This window comes from Haliotis cracherodii, unplaced genomic scaffold (assembly GCF_022045235.1).
Source record: "Haliotis cracherodii isolate W230 unplaced genomic scaffold, xgHalCrac1.p SCAF_16, whole genome shotgun sequence".
Classification (NCBI taxonomy): domain Eukaryota; kingdom Metazoa; phylum Mollusca; class Gastropoda; order Lepetellida; family Haliotidae; genus Haliotis; species Haliotis cracherodii.
This window is the reverse complement of record NW_027266271.1, coordinates 13,281,110-13,298,309: the sequence shown is the minus strand read 5'-3', so window position 1 is coordinate 13,298,309 and position 17,200 is coordinate 13,281,110. Positions and strand designations below refer to the sequence as shown.

At 39.5% G+C, this 17,200-nt stretch overlaps 1 protein-coding gene across 1 annotated transcript in view; it reads left to right on the top strand.

The window, feature by feature from the left end:
• LOC139464173 (uncharacterized) overlaps positions 1-17,200 on the top strand; it is a 229,545-nt gene that overhangs the window by 44,425 nt on the left and 167,920 nt on the right. The window contains exons 22-36 of the mRNA XM_071245699.1: positions 205-324; positions 1,205-1,330; positions 2,741-2,872; positions 3,790-3,918; positions 4,798-5,052; positions 5,605-5,724; positions 5,968-6,093; positions 6,778-6,897; positions 8,008-8,145; positions 8,557-8,811; positions 9,314-9,580; positions 11,296-11,415; positions 11,725-11,859; positions 16,387-16,518; positions 16,903-17,037. Of these exons, the coding sequence (XP_071101800.1) occupies positions 205-324; positions 1,205-1,330; positions 2,741-2,872; positions 3,790-3,918; positions 4,798-5,052; positions 5,605-5,724; positions 5,968-6,093; positions 6,778-6,897; positions 8,008-8,145; positions 8,557-8,811; positions 9,314-9,580; positions 11,296-11,415; positions 11,725-11,859; positions 16,387-16,518; positions 16,903-17,037 (2,310 nt within the window). The remainder of the gene's footprint in view (positions 1-204; positions 325-1,204; positions 1,331-2,740; positions 2,873-3,789; positions 3,919-4,797; positions 5,053-5,604; positions 5,725-5,967; positions 6,094-6,777; positions 6,898-8,007; positions 8,146-8,556; positions 8,812-9,313; positions 9,581-11,295; positions 11,416-11,724; positions 11,860-16,386; positions 16,519-16,902; positions 17,038-17,200) is intronic.

Here is a 17,200-nt window from a genome sequence, read left to right as displayed (position 1 = left end):
ATGGCAGGCATCAACCAAATCAGCGAGTCAGACCATCTGATCCCGTTTCTCACCTCTTCCGAGAAGCATGAGTTGGTGAAGAACAATTTTAATCCGGATCTTCAAAGGTTCGTTGGTATCTCTCAGTTGGACAAAGGGACAAATGGTTCCAGCGTTGATGGTTACTTGTTTCGAGAAGCATGATGAGTTGTTATAACCTTGCAGACAAGAACGAATGCGCCACGGATGCCAACACGTGTGATCAGATCTGTACCAACGTCCCTGGGTCCTTCACGTGCTCCTGCAGGGCTGGATACACAGAGGACAGCCAGAATAAGTGTGCAGGTGAGGAACAATTCGGGACGTCTCGTGTCAATCAATCAGTCAATCTTTATTCATGGTACTGATGAGGCCAAAGGCGTGTTACAAATTCATATATTTTCTTAGTTACATAGCATGGTAAATGAACATTGATACATTTCTCATAGTTTCTGTACAATCACAAGTCCTTAATTTACCAAATTTGTTACCGTTTTGGTCATGGTAGAAATAGTTATTTAAATATTTCGCTCTTAAATCATTATACACTAGACATACACATAAAAAGTGATATTCATCTTCAATACAATCAGTTTTACAAATCCTACAAAGTCTATGTTCTCTTGCAATACCTTCATATCTGCCTTTTTCAATAAATAGATCATGTGAGCCACAACAAAATCGAGAAAGCTGTTCTAAACTCATGTAAATTTACACTTAATAGATAAGGTTCTAGTATAATAGTAGTCTTAAAGGTAGTGTAGTAATTTGCTTTTCTAGAACGGGACAAAGAAACATTGCCATTTTTGGATGTACATATCTTTTACGGTCTGTGTCAAACGGGTGAAGAAATGCTGTGGCATATCTACATATTGCTGTAAACAAATATAACCATATCCACATTCGTTTAACATGTTTTTAACTTTTGATGCCCAATTTTGTTTCCCGTGGCTGTCTTGGAGAAGCATCATATCATACCATTTTCTCTTGTCCTTCCGGGACAAGCAGAATGGCGACTCATGCCCCTTTCGTAGTCATTTGACAATTCGCAACCAGCGTAAGTCAGTAAGGACTTTTTCTATATTGATTTTACTTACAAACTATTCCTATAAACAAAATATATTAAGGAGGACTATTTGACCAAGGTACATATTATAGGCTTACGCACTGTTTTTGGTTGTTGTAGATATCAATGAATGCACATCCGAACAGAACTCCTGCAGCCAGAAATGTGTCAATGTCGATGGTAGCTATAACTGTGAATGTGAGTTCGGCTATCGACTTAAGGATGATCGGACGTCTTGTGAACAAGGTAAGCATAAAGAAGTGAATTCATATAAACAAAATTGATTCTTGACAAGAGCCACAATACTACATCTACCTCATTTACAAAAAAACTGTTAAAATATATTAATACACAGTCAAACACCGTTGTTTCGAAGGTGAAGTTGAAAATGTTAAATATAGAAGGAATACACAGGGGTCAAGATTTTACTTCGAGACAAGCCAAGGTTCGACACATCAAAGTTCGACACAGCGAATTTTGACAATATTCAAATCCGTTTATCCATATTAATACAATATAACGATCACTAACACTGACTATAATTCGCATGAGTTAGAGTTACTTATTATCATATTCTCTTTATCATAATAAGCTTCCTAAGACGAGTTTCTCAATATGAATTAATTCTTTTCCGGAGTCTCGGTACAGGTTGCGAAACGACATGTGGGGAAATAGCCTAAATGGGGTTCCCTCATGAAAGACGAGCGATTGCCAAACACATGCACCAAGTGCGAAAGCTTTGTTTATGTAGGCACCTAATTCCAAAAATACTTCTCCGTGAGATGAGCTTCTGCAGCGTTGACAATTCGTACATGGCTTCCTGCAGAGTCTCGGTGATACTTCAAACCTCATGCACCGTTTTTATATCACTTATGAAAACACAATTACATGATATTTAAACAAAGAAGTTACGCCAGTATTACCACAGTGACTTTGACCTTCAGTGACATTTACTGATAATTTTGCCGCCAATCATGACAATGCCGCCAATCCAACGATTGAGTGATTTCCATGAGCATTTGTAGTGATTCCGATTTACAGAGGCCACTTCAGACCGCTTTGACCTCTTCACTTATCTCTAATGACACAATGATACTCTAGTTTAGCAACGTATTAACGTCCACATGTACTACAGTGACCTTGACATTTAGGAATTATATTGGTTGTGCATAATGTATTAATTGTGAATGTAATTCTGCAATGTTTCGCAATGCTATTTTGAATTGTATTTGGAGCCGTGTGTTAGGTCGAACGCCGCTTCGAACAGTATTCCAGTTATGCCACTGCGTGTCAGCTTAACGTGAGAGGAAAGCCTAAGTGATGCAGGTATCGGACGTTTACCACTTGGGTGAAACCCGAGAGCACGGGTATGGTGCTGACAAACATAATCGCAGCGAACCGGGATTCGGACCCACAATCATAGGTACCTTGCATGCGGTTGCATGTTTTGGTTTGTTTTGGTCCACGTTTGGAATCAATTCCTGAGCTGATGTGACTAAAAACAATAACGTCAACTACTTAATGACAAGTTGGAATATAGTCAGTGTTGCTCTGTCCATTTCAGCGTAGCTTGTCGCAAGTACTGACGGCTAGTTTTAAGTATCGGAGTCCGGGATAAAATGTAACTCAACTGACCACTACTTTGTCACATTCCAGTGGAGGACGTCTGCACTGAAGTAAGGAACCTGAAATGTGACCAGGGCTGCACGGTCAAGGCAGAAACTGAAGAGGCGTTTTGCTTCTGTAACCTTGGTTACAAACTGGGAACAGACAATCAGACTTGTATAGGTGGGTCTTCTGTCGCCAAGGGAACAGACATATTTGGTTGGTTTGTTGTTTTACGCTGCAAATCAGCAATAGTCCATCTGTAGGACGGTCGTCTGTACATACTCTAGTCTGAACCAGGCGATCCGGCGATTAACGTCATGAATATCGATCCACGTAATTGGAATACGAGTATTTGCAATCAATCAAGTCACCGAGCCTGACCATTTGACCAAGCAGTCTCTTACGGTAATCAAAGGTTGGTAGGGACCAGTATTCGAACCCGGAATCCCCAAGAGTTGGGGAACTGCCAGAATGCAGCCACAAATGAAAAGATGTGTCTGTCAAGACATGGAAACTGCCAAGATACAGTCACACATGTAATATATATAAAACTAAGTCAAGATACAGCCAGACATGTAAAGGTGAGTCTTCGGTTACCATGGGAACTCACGGAATACTCAGACATGTAAAGGTGAGTCTTCAGTCACAACAGCAACTCACAGTATAAAGTTAGAAATAAAAATATGGGTCTACACCAAAGCAACTCACAGGATACAGTCAGTTATGTAAAAGTTAGTCTTCGGTTACCATGGGAACTCATGGAATACAGTCAGACTTGTAAAGGTGAGTCTTCAGTCACAACAGCAACTCACAGTATAAAGTTAGAAATGAAAATATGGGTCTACACCAAAGCAACTCACAGGATACAGTCAGTTATGTAAAGGTGAATATGTCGATAAACATGGAAACAGGACAAATTTTAAAGTTGAATCTTACCGCCACAGAAATAGTTTTTTTTTATATTTATAGTTAATAATGAACTTCAGTGTTAATATGTAAATTGTAGCTAAAGGTGATGCTGTCATGGGTTTATCTGGTAAATGATAAGGCTCATCAATGCTCGATAAACTTTCTATTACGGTGGCTCTCTTCTACAGATATTGTGGAGTGTGACAATCCGGAGCTGAACAAGTGCGTTAACGGTACCTGTGAGAACACCATAGGAGGCTTCAACTGCAGTTGCTCAATCGGCTTCAAACTCGACAATGATAAAACCACGTGCCGAGGTCAGTGTGTGTTTTATACCAAGACAAGCATTTCTCTGACATAGCCCCTTTTGTCTTTCAGAAAGGCGCATGAGGTGGTAAGGATGCACTTGTTTAAATATTTAGGTTACTACTTGTATTCTTGTATGTTCGTCATACGTTTGTAGTCACCTGAGAGGACCATGCTAATCTTTGGAGTTATAAAAAGCCGCCATTCCCGTCCCTAACTTTGCTTAAACACCAGCTATTATGATCCCTCGCCTGTCAGCACCGTTCTCAGGTGTTTTCGCAAATTGTAACTGTGATACTGTTATTAACGGTATGTACTTACTGTTATCTCAAAAACTGTATCTTGTTGCCAAATAGTAAATAGTAATTAGAATTAACCGAGAGTATTGGGCACCATTATCAAGTTATTAAACTATATGAGAACATTCCGAAATTAGTACTGCAACCGATAATACTACATTTGAGTGGCGTAGCTAATAATGGCAAAAAAAGGTAAGCTACACCCTGAAATCAATTGTTTAATAGGCATTTCTTCGAAGTTGACAGATGACAAAAACTTAAAAGATCTTGATCATACTGTAACGGCGACGTTTCGGTATTGATCCTTATATCGTTCTCAAGCAAAACTGAATATTGCATAACACAGAATAATACGGCGGGTCAAGGAATAACGGTAACAACAACTACCATATGTTCTTCTTTTAAGTCGATTGTTGTAGTTCCACTGTCTCTGACCTGTTTACAGGTTGACCCGACTACCAGTTTATAATTGTGGTTGATGAATTGGTTGAAAATGACTGTGTGGCTTGTTTCATTAGTTGAGGATACCTAAGTACCTAAATGTGTAATGTCCAGACCGTGGAAGGGTGTCACATGTTGTTTCTTGTTCAGAGTGCGATGACCAACACTGGGGGCAGGGATGTGCCAACGAGTGTGGGTGTGGCGTGGGCGCTTCCACCTGCGACTCAAAGGAGGGATGTCAGTGTCAGGACGGGTGGTTGGGGCTGAAATGTGACCAGGACAGGAACGAGTGTGCACAAGGGGCCGTGTGTCCGCAGAACTCCGACTGTGTCAACAATCCTGGTTCCTATAGATGCGTGTGCAGGACCGGCTACAGGCTCAACAACATCACCAACACCTGCAACGGTGAGACGATGTTAGAGTAAACAAAGCTTTGACAAATAGTGCATTTCTGTTTTGTTTTTTTGGACAAATTATTCTTATTGATTAGATAGATTATCGGTTTATTAATATAGAATCTCCCGTAACAAATTCTAGGTGATCTGCTGATACGACATCTCTTTCTTCAAGCACAATTACGTTGCACTGCCCTCTACGTCAAACGTACGATATATGATTGAAGAAGACGGTAAAGAAGTTTGAATTTTAGAGACAGCATATTTCTGACAGTTTAATCGGTACTCAAAAGTAAATTTTTAAAAATCGATTACGATAGAAAGAAGTTAATTCTTTGGACACAGACATTGTATCCCATTCACTCATGAATGACGTTCATTGTCAGACTAAACATATGACATTAAAACAGCTACTCATTGACTTTAATTGCTAACCCCTTTAGTTGTTGTTTTTGGTGGATGACAACATGCAGACCAGTTAACTCACACGACCCCTCTACACCTTCACCTCCCTCCACGGCTAACATTTGTCATTGATGATCTTGTATGTTTATTTATTCAGATATCAACGAATGTGATGAAACAGCATTGAATACATGTGACCAGAAATGCGTTAACAATGAAGGCTCGTTTGTCTGCCAGTGCAACTCTGGCTTCGTCAGGACGGCGGATACATGTAGAGGTCAGTGTTTCGGAAAAATATATGAATACACTATAGAAGACTTTAAATTGTTGACGTTCAGTTTGAATGGTTTCGCACCAATTTTAGCAATGTCACAGCGGGGGACACAAATGATATACCCATTTGGGGAATCGAACCCGAGTCTTCGGCGTGACGATCCAACGCTTTAACCACTAGGCTACCCCACAGCCCTTTGACGTTCAGAACCGATGGTGACATGTGTTGACGTTGTTGTTGTTACAGATGTAGACGAGTGTGAGACCGGGAAAGACGACTGCCAGCACATCTGCAGGAACACTGTTGGGGGGTATGCATGCAGCTGTCGGCCTGGCTTCCTGCTCCAGGCTAGCGACAGACGCTCATGTGTAGGTCAGTGATCCGTGGACACAAATGAGATTGATATTCAATAAAACACTGGGGCTTTAACACAGCTAACCTCGTACTGTGACCCACGCGCGATTATGTAGAGAACGTCCCATCCCACCCCGATGTTCAGCGCAGTCGGTCGCCTTATCCGTTTCTGCAAGCCTATTTTACTGTAATTGTGTCATTGAAACGTTCAGCGTCAATGCTCACCTTATCCCTTCTTGCAAACCCATGCTCATGTTATGGCGTCATGGCCAGGTTCAGCGTCAAAATTCGCTTATCTTTTCCTTGAATCCCGCCTTTACGCTGCAACGTTTTCGAGCGATCAGTGTCATGGCTCATTTTAACCCTTGCTTCAAGCCTGTGTTTAGGAGATGGGATGGTGTCAGGAAAATGTTCAGCTTCATAACTCACCGTACGTTTCCTTTAACACCGTAGCCCGACGGCGTGATTGTTGCTCACAATATCGATCACTGGACTGTCTGGTCCAGACTTGATTATTTACAGTTATATATGGCTGTGTGCGGCGTTAATAAACAAACACACATGCACACGCACACGCACACGCACACGCACACACTTCAAACGCGTCATGGCATATGCAGAGTCATAGCCGCTCACCTCATTTCTTCTTTTACATAAGCCCGTCTTAATGTTAGCTCACCTTACTACACTCTTGTTTTACAGCGGCGACCGTGTGTACGACTCTTCAGTGTGAACAAGGATGCCAGGTGGATCAGGGGAACGAGTCCTGCTTCTGCAACAGCGGGTTCAAGGAGGACCCTTCCAATTCAACACTCTGCGTTGGTGAGTTCTACAGTTACAGTCATTATTAACCAATATGTCAGATAAACAAAATTAAGTAGCAACGTTCGTTATCGAAAATGGGACAACTATGATATATCGGTTAAGTTTTCTACATTTGTGTGTTCCCTGTTAACACTTATTTATTCCTTGTGTTCTATTCCCTCCTGTACTGAGGGTGTATGGGTGAAACGATGCACTGTGATATTTTCATGTTAATGACGGAACATGCGTGTGAGTTTGGTTTTATTCATTATCATTCGGGGTTCTGCAATTACTATCAGTGGATCAGCACGGCTAGCAATAGGGAAGTGACGTGGCGCGTCGTAAACCAGAAGGCCAGTCGTGTTGTCGCTCGACTCGTCACACCTAAGTCCCAGGATTGATTCCCCACGTGGGTACAGTGCGTGAAGCCCATTACTGGTGTCCCCCGCCGTGAAGGAATACTGCAATAAACACCAAATGGAGTAACCAATGGTCGCCAATAAACAAGTGCACCTTACCCTCCCACGCACTGTTTCTTTTTTCAAACGGCGAGTGAGTGAGTGAGGTATGTTCAACGTCGCTTTCAGAGCATTTCAGTTACCTTACGTCAGATGAATGGGAGAGAACATCATGCATGCAGATCACTTTGGTGAAACCCAGAAGCACGGGAATAATCAGCCCGAATTCGAACCCACGATCATTAGATTCCGGCACGACTAAACGTTGCAAACTTGCACAGCGATTTCCGGCCTTTTTGGGAAAAAGGGGAACACACAGATGTGTTGTCAGAAATAATGCTTCGTCGTAACGAAAAGAGTCACTAAGTTTAATAACGTGATATGTTAACTACTGATAATGGATTTTGTACTGGTGATGTACGACATTTCGGACGTTCCTATGCATACATCAGATTATCTGCTACACAGTGGTACTCTGCTGAACACTGTTTCATACCCGGTTGTGTTGCAGTGTCTTGTTATATGATCGTGTAGTGCACTTCATTATTGCACTGTATTCAACAAGTACTGAACTGGGCTCAACGTCAAACTATGTAAACTACAACTGCATGTTTTCAAATTCAGCACATTTAACATCCATGCAATTGAAATGCTGTCGTGTTACATTCAGATGTGGACGAGTGCACAGAACGGACGGATCCTTGCGCGACAGGGGGCGCCACCTGCAGCAACATACTGAATGGCGGCGGCTATGAGTGCGTTTGTAACAATGGCTCCAAACTCCAGAGTGACGGTGTCACGTGCTTAGGTGGGTGGTTAATGAGGCACTTACCAAATTCTCCCGTAACCTCACACCTGAAACTTGATATCACATAATTTTCCCATGTCTTCATAGAGTTACTTATGTTCATTTTGAACATACGGACCATACTGCAACGTGTTCAAGGAATAAGGGGGCAAACAATGACAATTGTGTTTAGTGACATTTAAGCATTTGATACGAAGAAACATATTAATTAATGTATTTCAGAGAATATGTTTTAATCGTCCAAAAATATTTCCATAATCGTAAATAAAAGCGACAAACACCAATAACTTTTCCATAATTATAAGAAAAGCCTGCTAAAAGCAGAATCCACTGCACGATTCCGGTTGTATCATGAGCATGTGTTTATAAATCACTATCAAATACATATCATGACCCTTCTATCACCACCAGATTGTGTTCAGGGCACCTATGGCCAAGAGTGCGGGAGCAACTGTACCTGTGATGTTGCCAATACTGTGACGTGTAATCAGGTAAACGGTACCTGCACCTGCCTCACGGGGTGGGAGGGGGTCACGTGTTCCGGCGACGTGAACGAGTGCAACACTTACAACTGTGGCAATAACAGCTTCTGTACAAACACAAATGGAAGTTTCATCTGCGAGTGTGATGAAGGATTCGTCAGGACAGCATTCAATACGTGTGAAGGTGGGTGAATATACTTACTTACTTACTGTATCTAACAATATTATAAAGTCCTAAATGATGTCGTTTACAATGGTTTTACACCTCTGTCAGTAATGTGCCAGCAATATCAGCGCGGGGGACACTAGAAATGGGCTTCACACAGAGTATCCATGTAAGAAATCCAACCCGACCTTCGGCGACCAGAGTGAGCGAACTCTTTAACCACTGGATGGTGTCAAATCTGGACATGCCATGTGTCGTATAATATTAATATTAATATTGATATTAATTATGAGGCTTGTTTATGCTCAAGCTAGTCTGCAAATACCATGTATCATTTGGCATGACACAAGGAAATGCATTGAGTCTCCGTCTAACCATGGCCTAATACGTAGAGTGAGTGAGTGAGTTACGATTTACAGTCACATCGGCAGTATTTCAGCCATATCGTGACTACACCAATTTAAACATACATACGACCTAATACGTAGATGTTTCTGACGAAGCAATTCAAATATTTCAGCCTGTGACGCAAACCACTGGGGTAAGAACTGTGGAAACAGGTGCACGTGTGGCGTCAACTCCGTCAACTGCAACAGTGTTAATGGCACGTGCACGTGCGTGAATGGATGGAAGGGCGATAATTGTAGCGCCGATGTTGATGAATGCACGGACAACGCCAACATATGCTCCGGCACACCCAACTCTAGCTGTAGCAACACCGTCGGCTCCTTCTCCTGCAAATGTAACAGCGGATACCTGGAAAACCCTACCTCTAAGATGTGTGATGGTAAGTACGAGTATTCAGATCCTCAAATGTATTCCATAGATCCGGCGTATGCTCGGACTATGGTGACATACCTAGCTTTTTTTATTTAAGAAGTTCAAGATTTATTATTTCCGGTTTACCATTTCCCTGACTAAATAGAAAGGAATATTCTGTTTCTCACCAAGAACTGAACGTCGGCACCTAGATCAAAGTCTCCCTTTAAACAAAATATTTGCATTGATGACCAAAGAATACCACGCTTGTGAACAGCTGTGGTTGTATGACACAATTCAACATGGTCGGTCCATTTATAGTTCCATTTGGGAACATTTGGACAAACAGAGAGCGTAGACCCACCTTTGAGAGTTCATGTAACGGTATGTGTCAGATCCACCAGGTTGTGTATTCATGTATCGGTATGTGTCAGATCCACCAGGTTGTGTATTCATGTATCGGTATATGTCAGATCCACCAGGTTGTGTATTCATGTAACGGTACGTGTCAGATCCACCAGGTTGTGTATTCATGTAACGGTACGTGTCAGATCCACCAGGTTGTGTATTCATGTATTGGTATGTGTCTGATCCACCGGGTTGTGTATTCATGTAACAGTATGTGTCAGATCCACCAGGTTGTGAATTCATGTAACGGTATGTGTCTGATCCACCGGGTTGTGTATTCATGTATCGGTATGTGTCTGATCCACCGGGTTTTGTATTCATGTAACGGTATGTGTCAGATCCACCAGGTTGTGTATTCATGTATCGGTATGTATCTGATCCACCGGGTTTTGTATTCATGTAACGGTATGTGTCAGATCCACCAGGTTGTGTATTCATGTATCGGTATGTGTCTGATCCACCGGGTTTTGTATTCATTTAACGGTATGTGTCAGATCCACCAGGTTGTGTATTCATTTAAGAATTGACCTTCACTTTGTGTGAGTTCATTGGAGTATAAACCCTCATAGAGTGAGGGCCAAACTGTATGAACGTCGGAGCTTGCGACATTTACATCAAGACACGATAAACGTTACGGTAGAGATTTCCGAAGTTGATGAACCTTTGGCGGTTACATGTGTTAGTCATCATTGATCAACTGACCGATCATTGAAAGGTGAATAAAAATGCGTCAAACAGACACAAAGGTAAATTCATAGATTGCTGGAGACGGTCAATGTCTGCCTAGGCACGGATCGAGTCGATACTACGATAGTTTAGATGTGCATTTCTTCGTTTGTTCATTAGGATGGGCCGTAGCGAGGGTATTCGTGAACAATCATGCAGTCACGCTCTCTGACATTTCTCAAAGTATACTGAAAGGCTGAGACCAAGAATAAAGGTTCTAAATGATCGGAAAGAACGCTTATGCATGTTTTCGTGCTAGTGAATTCCCAGGGGTCTCCCCAGGAATGTGGAAGTAGTCCGTCAGTGTTTACGTAATTTCAAGAACACGGTCTCGTGAAAAACGTATGAACGTCAAATTGTGTCGTTCATACACCTATGAACGTCAATATCGCGGTCATGTGACCGACCTCTCGTCCAATGGAAAAGCCGTATATCGTGTAAACTTCAAATAAAAAAATTATGTAACGGTAAGTGTCAGATCCACAAGGTTAGGTATTCATGTAATCGCATGTTCTAGACCCACCAGATTGTGTATTGATGTGATTGTATGTGCCAAACCTCCACTGTATGCATTCATGTACATGTGTATATATATGCTGTGTATTTCAGATGTCAACGAGTGTCTGGACGCGGATCTAAACACTTGTACGCAGAATTGCACCAACACTGAAGGAGACCATGTTTGCTCCTGTTTTGAAGGCTACCTGGGCACTGGCAACACCTGCACGGGTGAGACATTAGTTAACACCAAAAATAATAGGAATACACCTATGTGAATATACAGAAAGAGTATGAACATAAATTCTCTTGTTTATCAACACATTATCACTATGAAATACTTTCAATTGCAGCTGTGATTGTAAACTTTTTCAAATAAAATATCGGCTCTGTGTTTATATATTTGTTGAATGAGGGCACGCGATGTCAGCAAATATCTCATTGCGACCTGCGTAATTAAAGGGATGTATCAAAACACTATTGTTGTTTGGATAAAGCTTTCATTGCAAACACTTTTCAAGATTATGAATCCCTTGTCAGACATTAACGAATGTGAAGTGAACACCACCATCTGCTCCGGCGTGGCCAACTCCAATTGCACCAACACAGTTGGGGCCTACAGGTGTGACTGTGTCTCAGGATACGCCAAGAACACCACCAACAGTCTTTGTGATGGTAAGTGTAGTCATCGCCGGCAAATGTAGCCTCTAGTCCTAAAACTGTAGCAAGTATCTTTTTAATGTGGCATTTATGTATTATATACTGATTGTAACATGAACTGATCTAACTGTAACATTTACTATTGTGCCTTCTCTCGCTGTAACATCTGTAGTAGACCGTACATTTAATGCGTAACGAAAGGTCTATTAAACCCCCGATGCATTACTTTCCTTAATGTTTCAGCTTTCGCTTTAACCCCACCTTATGATAAGTAAAATAAAATGTTAACCCCGGGAATCTATATTTTAATGGATATATGCATCCTGTCCATTTAGCATATTTGTATATAGGCCATGTGTTACATGGACCAAATGGACTTACATTGTATACTAATATTTATATACCTGATTTTTACGTTTTTTTCTTCATCGTTCTTCTCCTTCTCCTTCATTTTCTTCGTCTTCTTCTTTTTCATCTTCTCATTTAACGTCATCATCCTATTATCACTATTATTCTTTACCACCACCTTCTTCATAGTTTTCTTCACATCCTTTTCTTCTTCTTTTTCTATCACCATCTTCTTCTTCATATTTTCCTCTTCATCATCATTTGTTCTCCTTCCTTTGTATTGTTTATCTTCATCATTCTTTTTCATCATCACCTTCTCCTTTATCATCTTATTTATCATGTTCTCAGTTTCTTCCAATTTTCATCTTCCTAAGTCCTCATCAGCTTCTTCTCTTTAGTCTTTTCCTTTTTCACATCTCATTTTCTTCGTCATCTTACTCCTCTTCTCATTTTCGTCATCTGCTTCTTATCTTCATCTTCCTCTGTTGTATCTTCTCTTCGTTTTCTTCTTTCTCTTTCCCTTCTTTTTCTTTTTAATATTCATCTTAATCATCTACTTTATCATCATCTGCGCCGTTTTCTTTACCTTCATCATCGTCCTCATATTTTTCTTTCCTTCATCTTCTGATTTTTATCGTCTTTTCCTTTATCTCCACCTTTTTCATAATCTTCTAGAAATATCTTAACCGTCATAAGCTTCTTCATCCTTTTCACCTTCTCGTCATCTTCTTAATCTTCTCAATTTTCATCTTCTTGTTCATAATCTTTTTATTTTCATATCTTTTTACTCTTCTTTCTTCTTCAACACCTTCTTATATATTCTTCTGCTTCATTTGTATTCGTCGTCTCATTTTTTATCCTCTTCTTCATCATACTCTTCGTGTCTTCATATTCTGCTATTTCATCGTTTCCTTCTTTTTCTTTATTTTAAATTGTATCGTCTTCAACGTCCTCTTCATCATCATCTTATTCTTCATCATTTTCATCTTTATCATCTTCTTCATTTCTTTTAGCACCACCATCTCCTTCTTCATCACGTTCCATCTTCTTATCATGTTCTTCTTCTTTTTCATCTCCTCATTTATCTCATCTTCTTCTTCATTGTTATCTCCAATTTCTTTTTCACTTTCATATTATCTTCCTCATTTTAATTTTGTTTCATCTTGTTTATCCTTCTTCATCGTCATTTTCACACTTCTCCTTTTCCACCTTCTTATTCCTCAGCAATTTCATCGTCTTTTTTCACTTCATCATTTTCTATGTCATATTCTTCATCTTTTCATTATTCATCTTCTTCCTTTTTATCATTTTCTTTCCTTCTTCATCACCTGCTTCTTATCTTCATCTTCTTGTGTATGTCCTCTTTGTGTTATTCATCATCTTCTTCGTCTTCTTCCTTTTCACTTCTTCTCCTTCTCATTCTTATTTTCTTCGTCATTATCTTCTCCTTTATCTTTCGTTTTGAATATTTTCTTATTTTTTGCATCATTTTCATGGACATCAGCTTCTTCTTTTTCACCCTCTCAAGTTTCATCTTCATGTTCATCCTCGTTTTCTTTTTCATCGTCTTATCTCTATCTCCTTTTCCTTTACTATCGTCTTCATCACCTTCTCATACTCCTCTTTCGTCATCTTCTTGATCATCATCTTCGTATTTTCTTCTTCTATTTGTTCGTTTCCTTCTTTTTGTTCATTTTGTATTCAATCACCTTCGTCTCCTTCTTCATCTTCTTGCTCTCTTTTAATTTCCTCTCTTTTAACTTCCGCTTGTTCATCTTCTCATTCTTATTTTCTTCGTCATTATCTTCTCCTTTATCTTTCGTTTTGAATATTTTCTTATTTTTTGCATCATTTTCATGGACATCAGCTTCTTCTTTTTCACCCTCTCAAGTTTCATCTTCATGTTCATCCTCGTTTTCTTTTTCATCGTCTTATCTCTATCTCCTTTTCCTTTACTATCGTCTTCATCACCTTCTCATACTCCTCTTTCGTCATCTTCTTGATCATCATCTTCGTATTTTCTTCTTCTATTTGTTCGTTTCCTTCTTTTTGTTCATTTTGTATTCAATCACCTTCGTCTCCTTCTTCATCTTCTTGCTCTCTTTTAATTTCCTCTCTTTTAACTTCCGCTTGTTCATCTTATCTTCTTAGTCATCATCTTCTCCTCCTCTCTATTTTTCTCCTTTCTCAGCATCGTCTCATATCTTCATTTTCTTCTCGTTTCCCCATCTCCTTATTCATCTCTTCTTCTTTGTCATCTTCTTTACTTTCTTTTTCACCTTCTCATTTTCTGCATTATTTCTCATATTTCATATTGTTCATCAGCCTCTTCTCATCACTCACCATTATCTTCTCATATTCTCATTGATCAGCATCAATGTATCATCTCATCTTTTTTACCTATTCATTGTCTTCGTCATCTTTTTCATGTCATCATTTTTCATCATCTTCTTCATCATCATCTTCTTCTGTTCTCTTCGTCTTCATTATCTTCTTTTCTTCATCTTGATTTTCTTTTCTTTTTCTTTTCTTTTTTTTCAGTATCGTATTCTTCGGCATGTTCTCAATACTTCATTTTCATAGTCTCCTTCATTTTCTTTCATTATCTTTTTCATCTTCCTTTCATCATGTTATTCTGGATCAACTTCTTCTCCTTTATCTTCTTTTTCTTTTTCACCAACTTATCTTCGACATCGTCTTCTGCTTTATTTCCTCCTTCTCGTCTTCTTGTTCCACGCCTTCTTCTTATCTTCATCTGATATGCCTTTTCTATCTTCTTCATTTTAATCTTATTTGCCTTTTTTTACCTTCTCAGCTTCGTCGTCTTCTTGTTTTTATCATCGTCGTTTTTCTTATCTTCATCTCCTTGTCCTGTTCTGTCTTCTTCATCATCAATTTCTGCTTTTGTTTCTTTTTCACCTTCTTATCTTCTTCATCGTTTCTTCATCATCGTCATCTCATTCTTCATCTTCATCTTGTTCTTCTTATCTTCTTCTCCATCATAATCATTGTCATCATCATCTTCATAATTGTCTCCTTTGCCATCATCTTATCATCTTTTTCATCTTCTCATTTTTCATCTTCTTGTTCATCATCTTCTTCTCCGTTTGTATCTACTTCATCTTCCCCATCATCTTCTTCTCATTTTGTCATTTTCATCATTACTTGTAGACTTCTTCGTCATCTTTTTTCCTCCTCTTCGACTTGTCATTTTATCATCTTCATCATTTTCTTCTTCATCTCCTTCAACTTCTTAATCTCCTATTCCTTCTTCGTCATCTCTTCTTTATCACGTTCTCTTCATTGTACCATCTTCATTGTCTCCTTTATCAGCATCTTCATCTTCTTCTTCATCGCCGTCTTCTTCTATATCTTCTGAATCTTGATATTACTAAAAACTAACTCCTTAAGTTGTAGTGTAGTTGTATCAAAACGTGTAACTGTTGTTACTGCAAATAAATCCTGTGAATCATCGTCTAAAACTGAATCTACCCCGAGAATAAAGTATATATTATTACAACCGTAGTATGTACCGATAAATGTAGCATATGCATAACTGTAATGTCTGCAACAACTATTGTATATACATATAATACTGCAACATCTAACCAAAATACTGTTGCATCTACTTTAAGATTTATCTGTCACTACTGCACGTTGTAATGTTCAATAATACAATCAACTCATGTACGATCTGCTTATACAGTCCCGACATGGCTGAAATATTGCTGATGTGAGTCACGCACTATTCTTATGCAACAGAAGTATGTGCACCGAGAACTGAAGCATACCGATCCAGTCTGATATAACTGTAGGATCTGCATAAGTAGTATCTACCTCTACAGCTTACACACACGTGCAATATTCATGAAAGTGACATTAAATCCCATTTCACCTCACCTCACCTACAACTTATCATACACTCTTACGTATGTAGCATCTTCTTTGTTACTAGTAGCAACCTCTAGCATTGACCATGATTTCTGGGTAACTATGCATACTAACATATCCTTTAAGATAAAAAAAATTATTTTTCTTATCCATGGTTATGAAGAAAGTGAAACACAAAGTTTGACGGACATAACACGGATCATATCATGATTCTTACACAAGTTTGATTGCATTTGCACGTAGTTTTTCATGTATATTTTTGCATTCAACATCCGCCCAACTGTCTGATTGATTGTTTGACAGATATGGATGAATGCCAGGACATAAGCACCTGTAGCGCGACACCAAACTCTACCTGTAGGAATTCTGTCGGAGGCTTTGCCTGCGACTGCGACAGCGGTTACGTCAAGAACACCTCCACAGACAAATGTGATGGTAAGTCTGGAACTTCTGAAATTCTCTGAATTCTCCCAATACACCCACACACTCGCTTACCCTTGCACAATGGTGTAAAGAAGCAAAGTCTACTGTGGTTTACATGGACCGAATTGTTTTATTTTTCAATCTCCATATTCATCTTCTCATTGTTTGGGAGTCTTTTAATTCAGCAGTGGTTAAGGAAAAACAAGATCAAAACAGAATTTCCCCTGATGACATAGCTGGATGAATATGTTGATATTGGTGTGAAAACCAAGCTCAAGTACATCAAGCCAGTTTTGAAGATCAACTTTGTAAAAGAAGTATGACATTTCTAGTTTACGGAACATATGTTATACGTCGTATCTGTAAATTGTACATTTTATTTTACTCACTTGTCAGACGTGAACGAGTGCACCGAAAACACGACCATCTGCTCCGGACTGGCTGACTCCAACTGCAACAACACAGACGGAAGTTACAGATGCGATTGTGACTCAGGCTTCCTCAAGAACACCACCACCAATCTCTGTGATGGTAAGTGAAGTCATCGCCTACAACTATAGCATTGAAGGCTATAGCTACTCTTACAACCAGAGCATCTACATTTTTAAAATGTAGCATTTACTCTTTTAATTGTATTAACCATTCCTATCACTGAATTAACCTTTATTGGTATTGTCCAAATGAGATATATGAA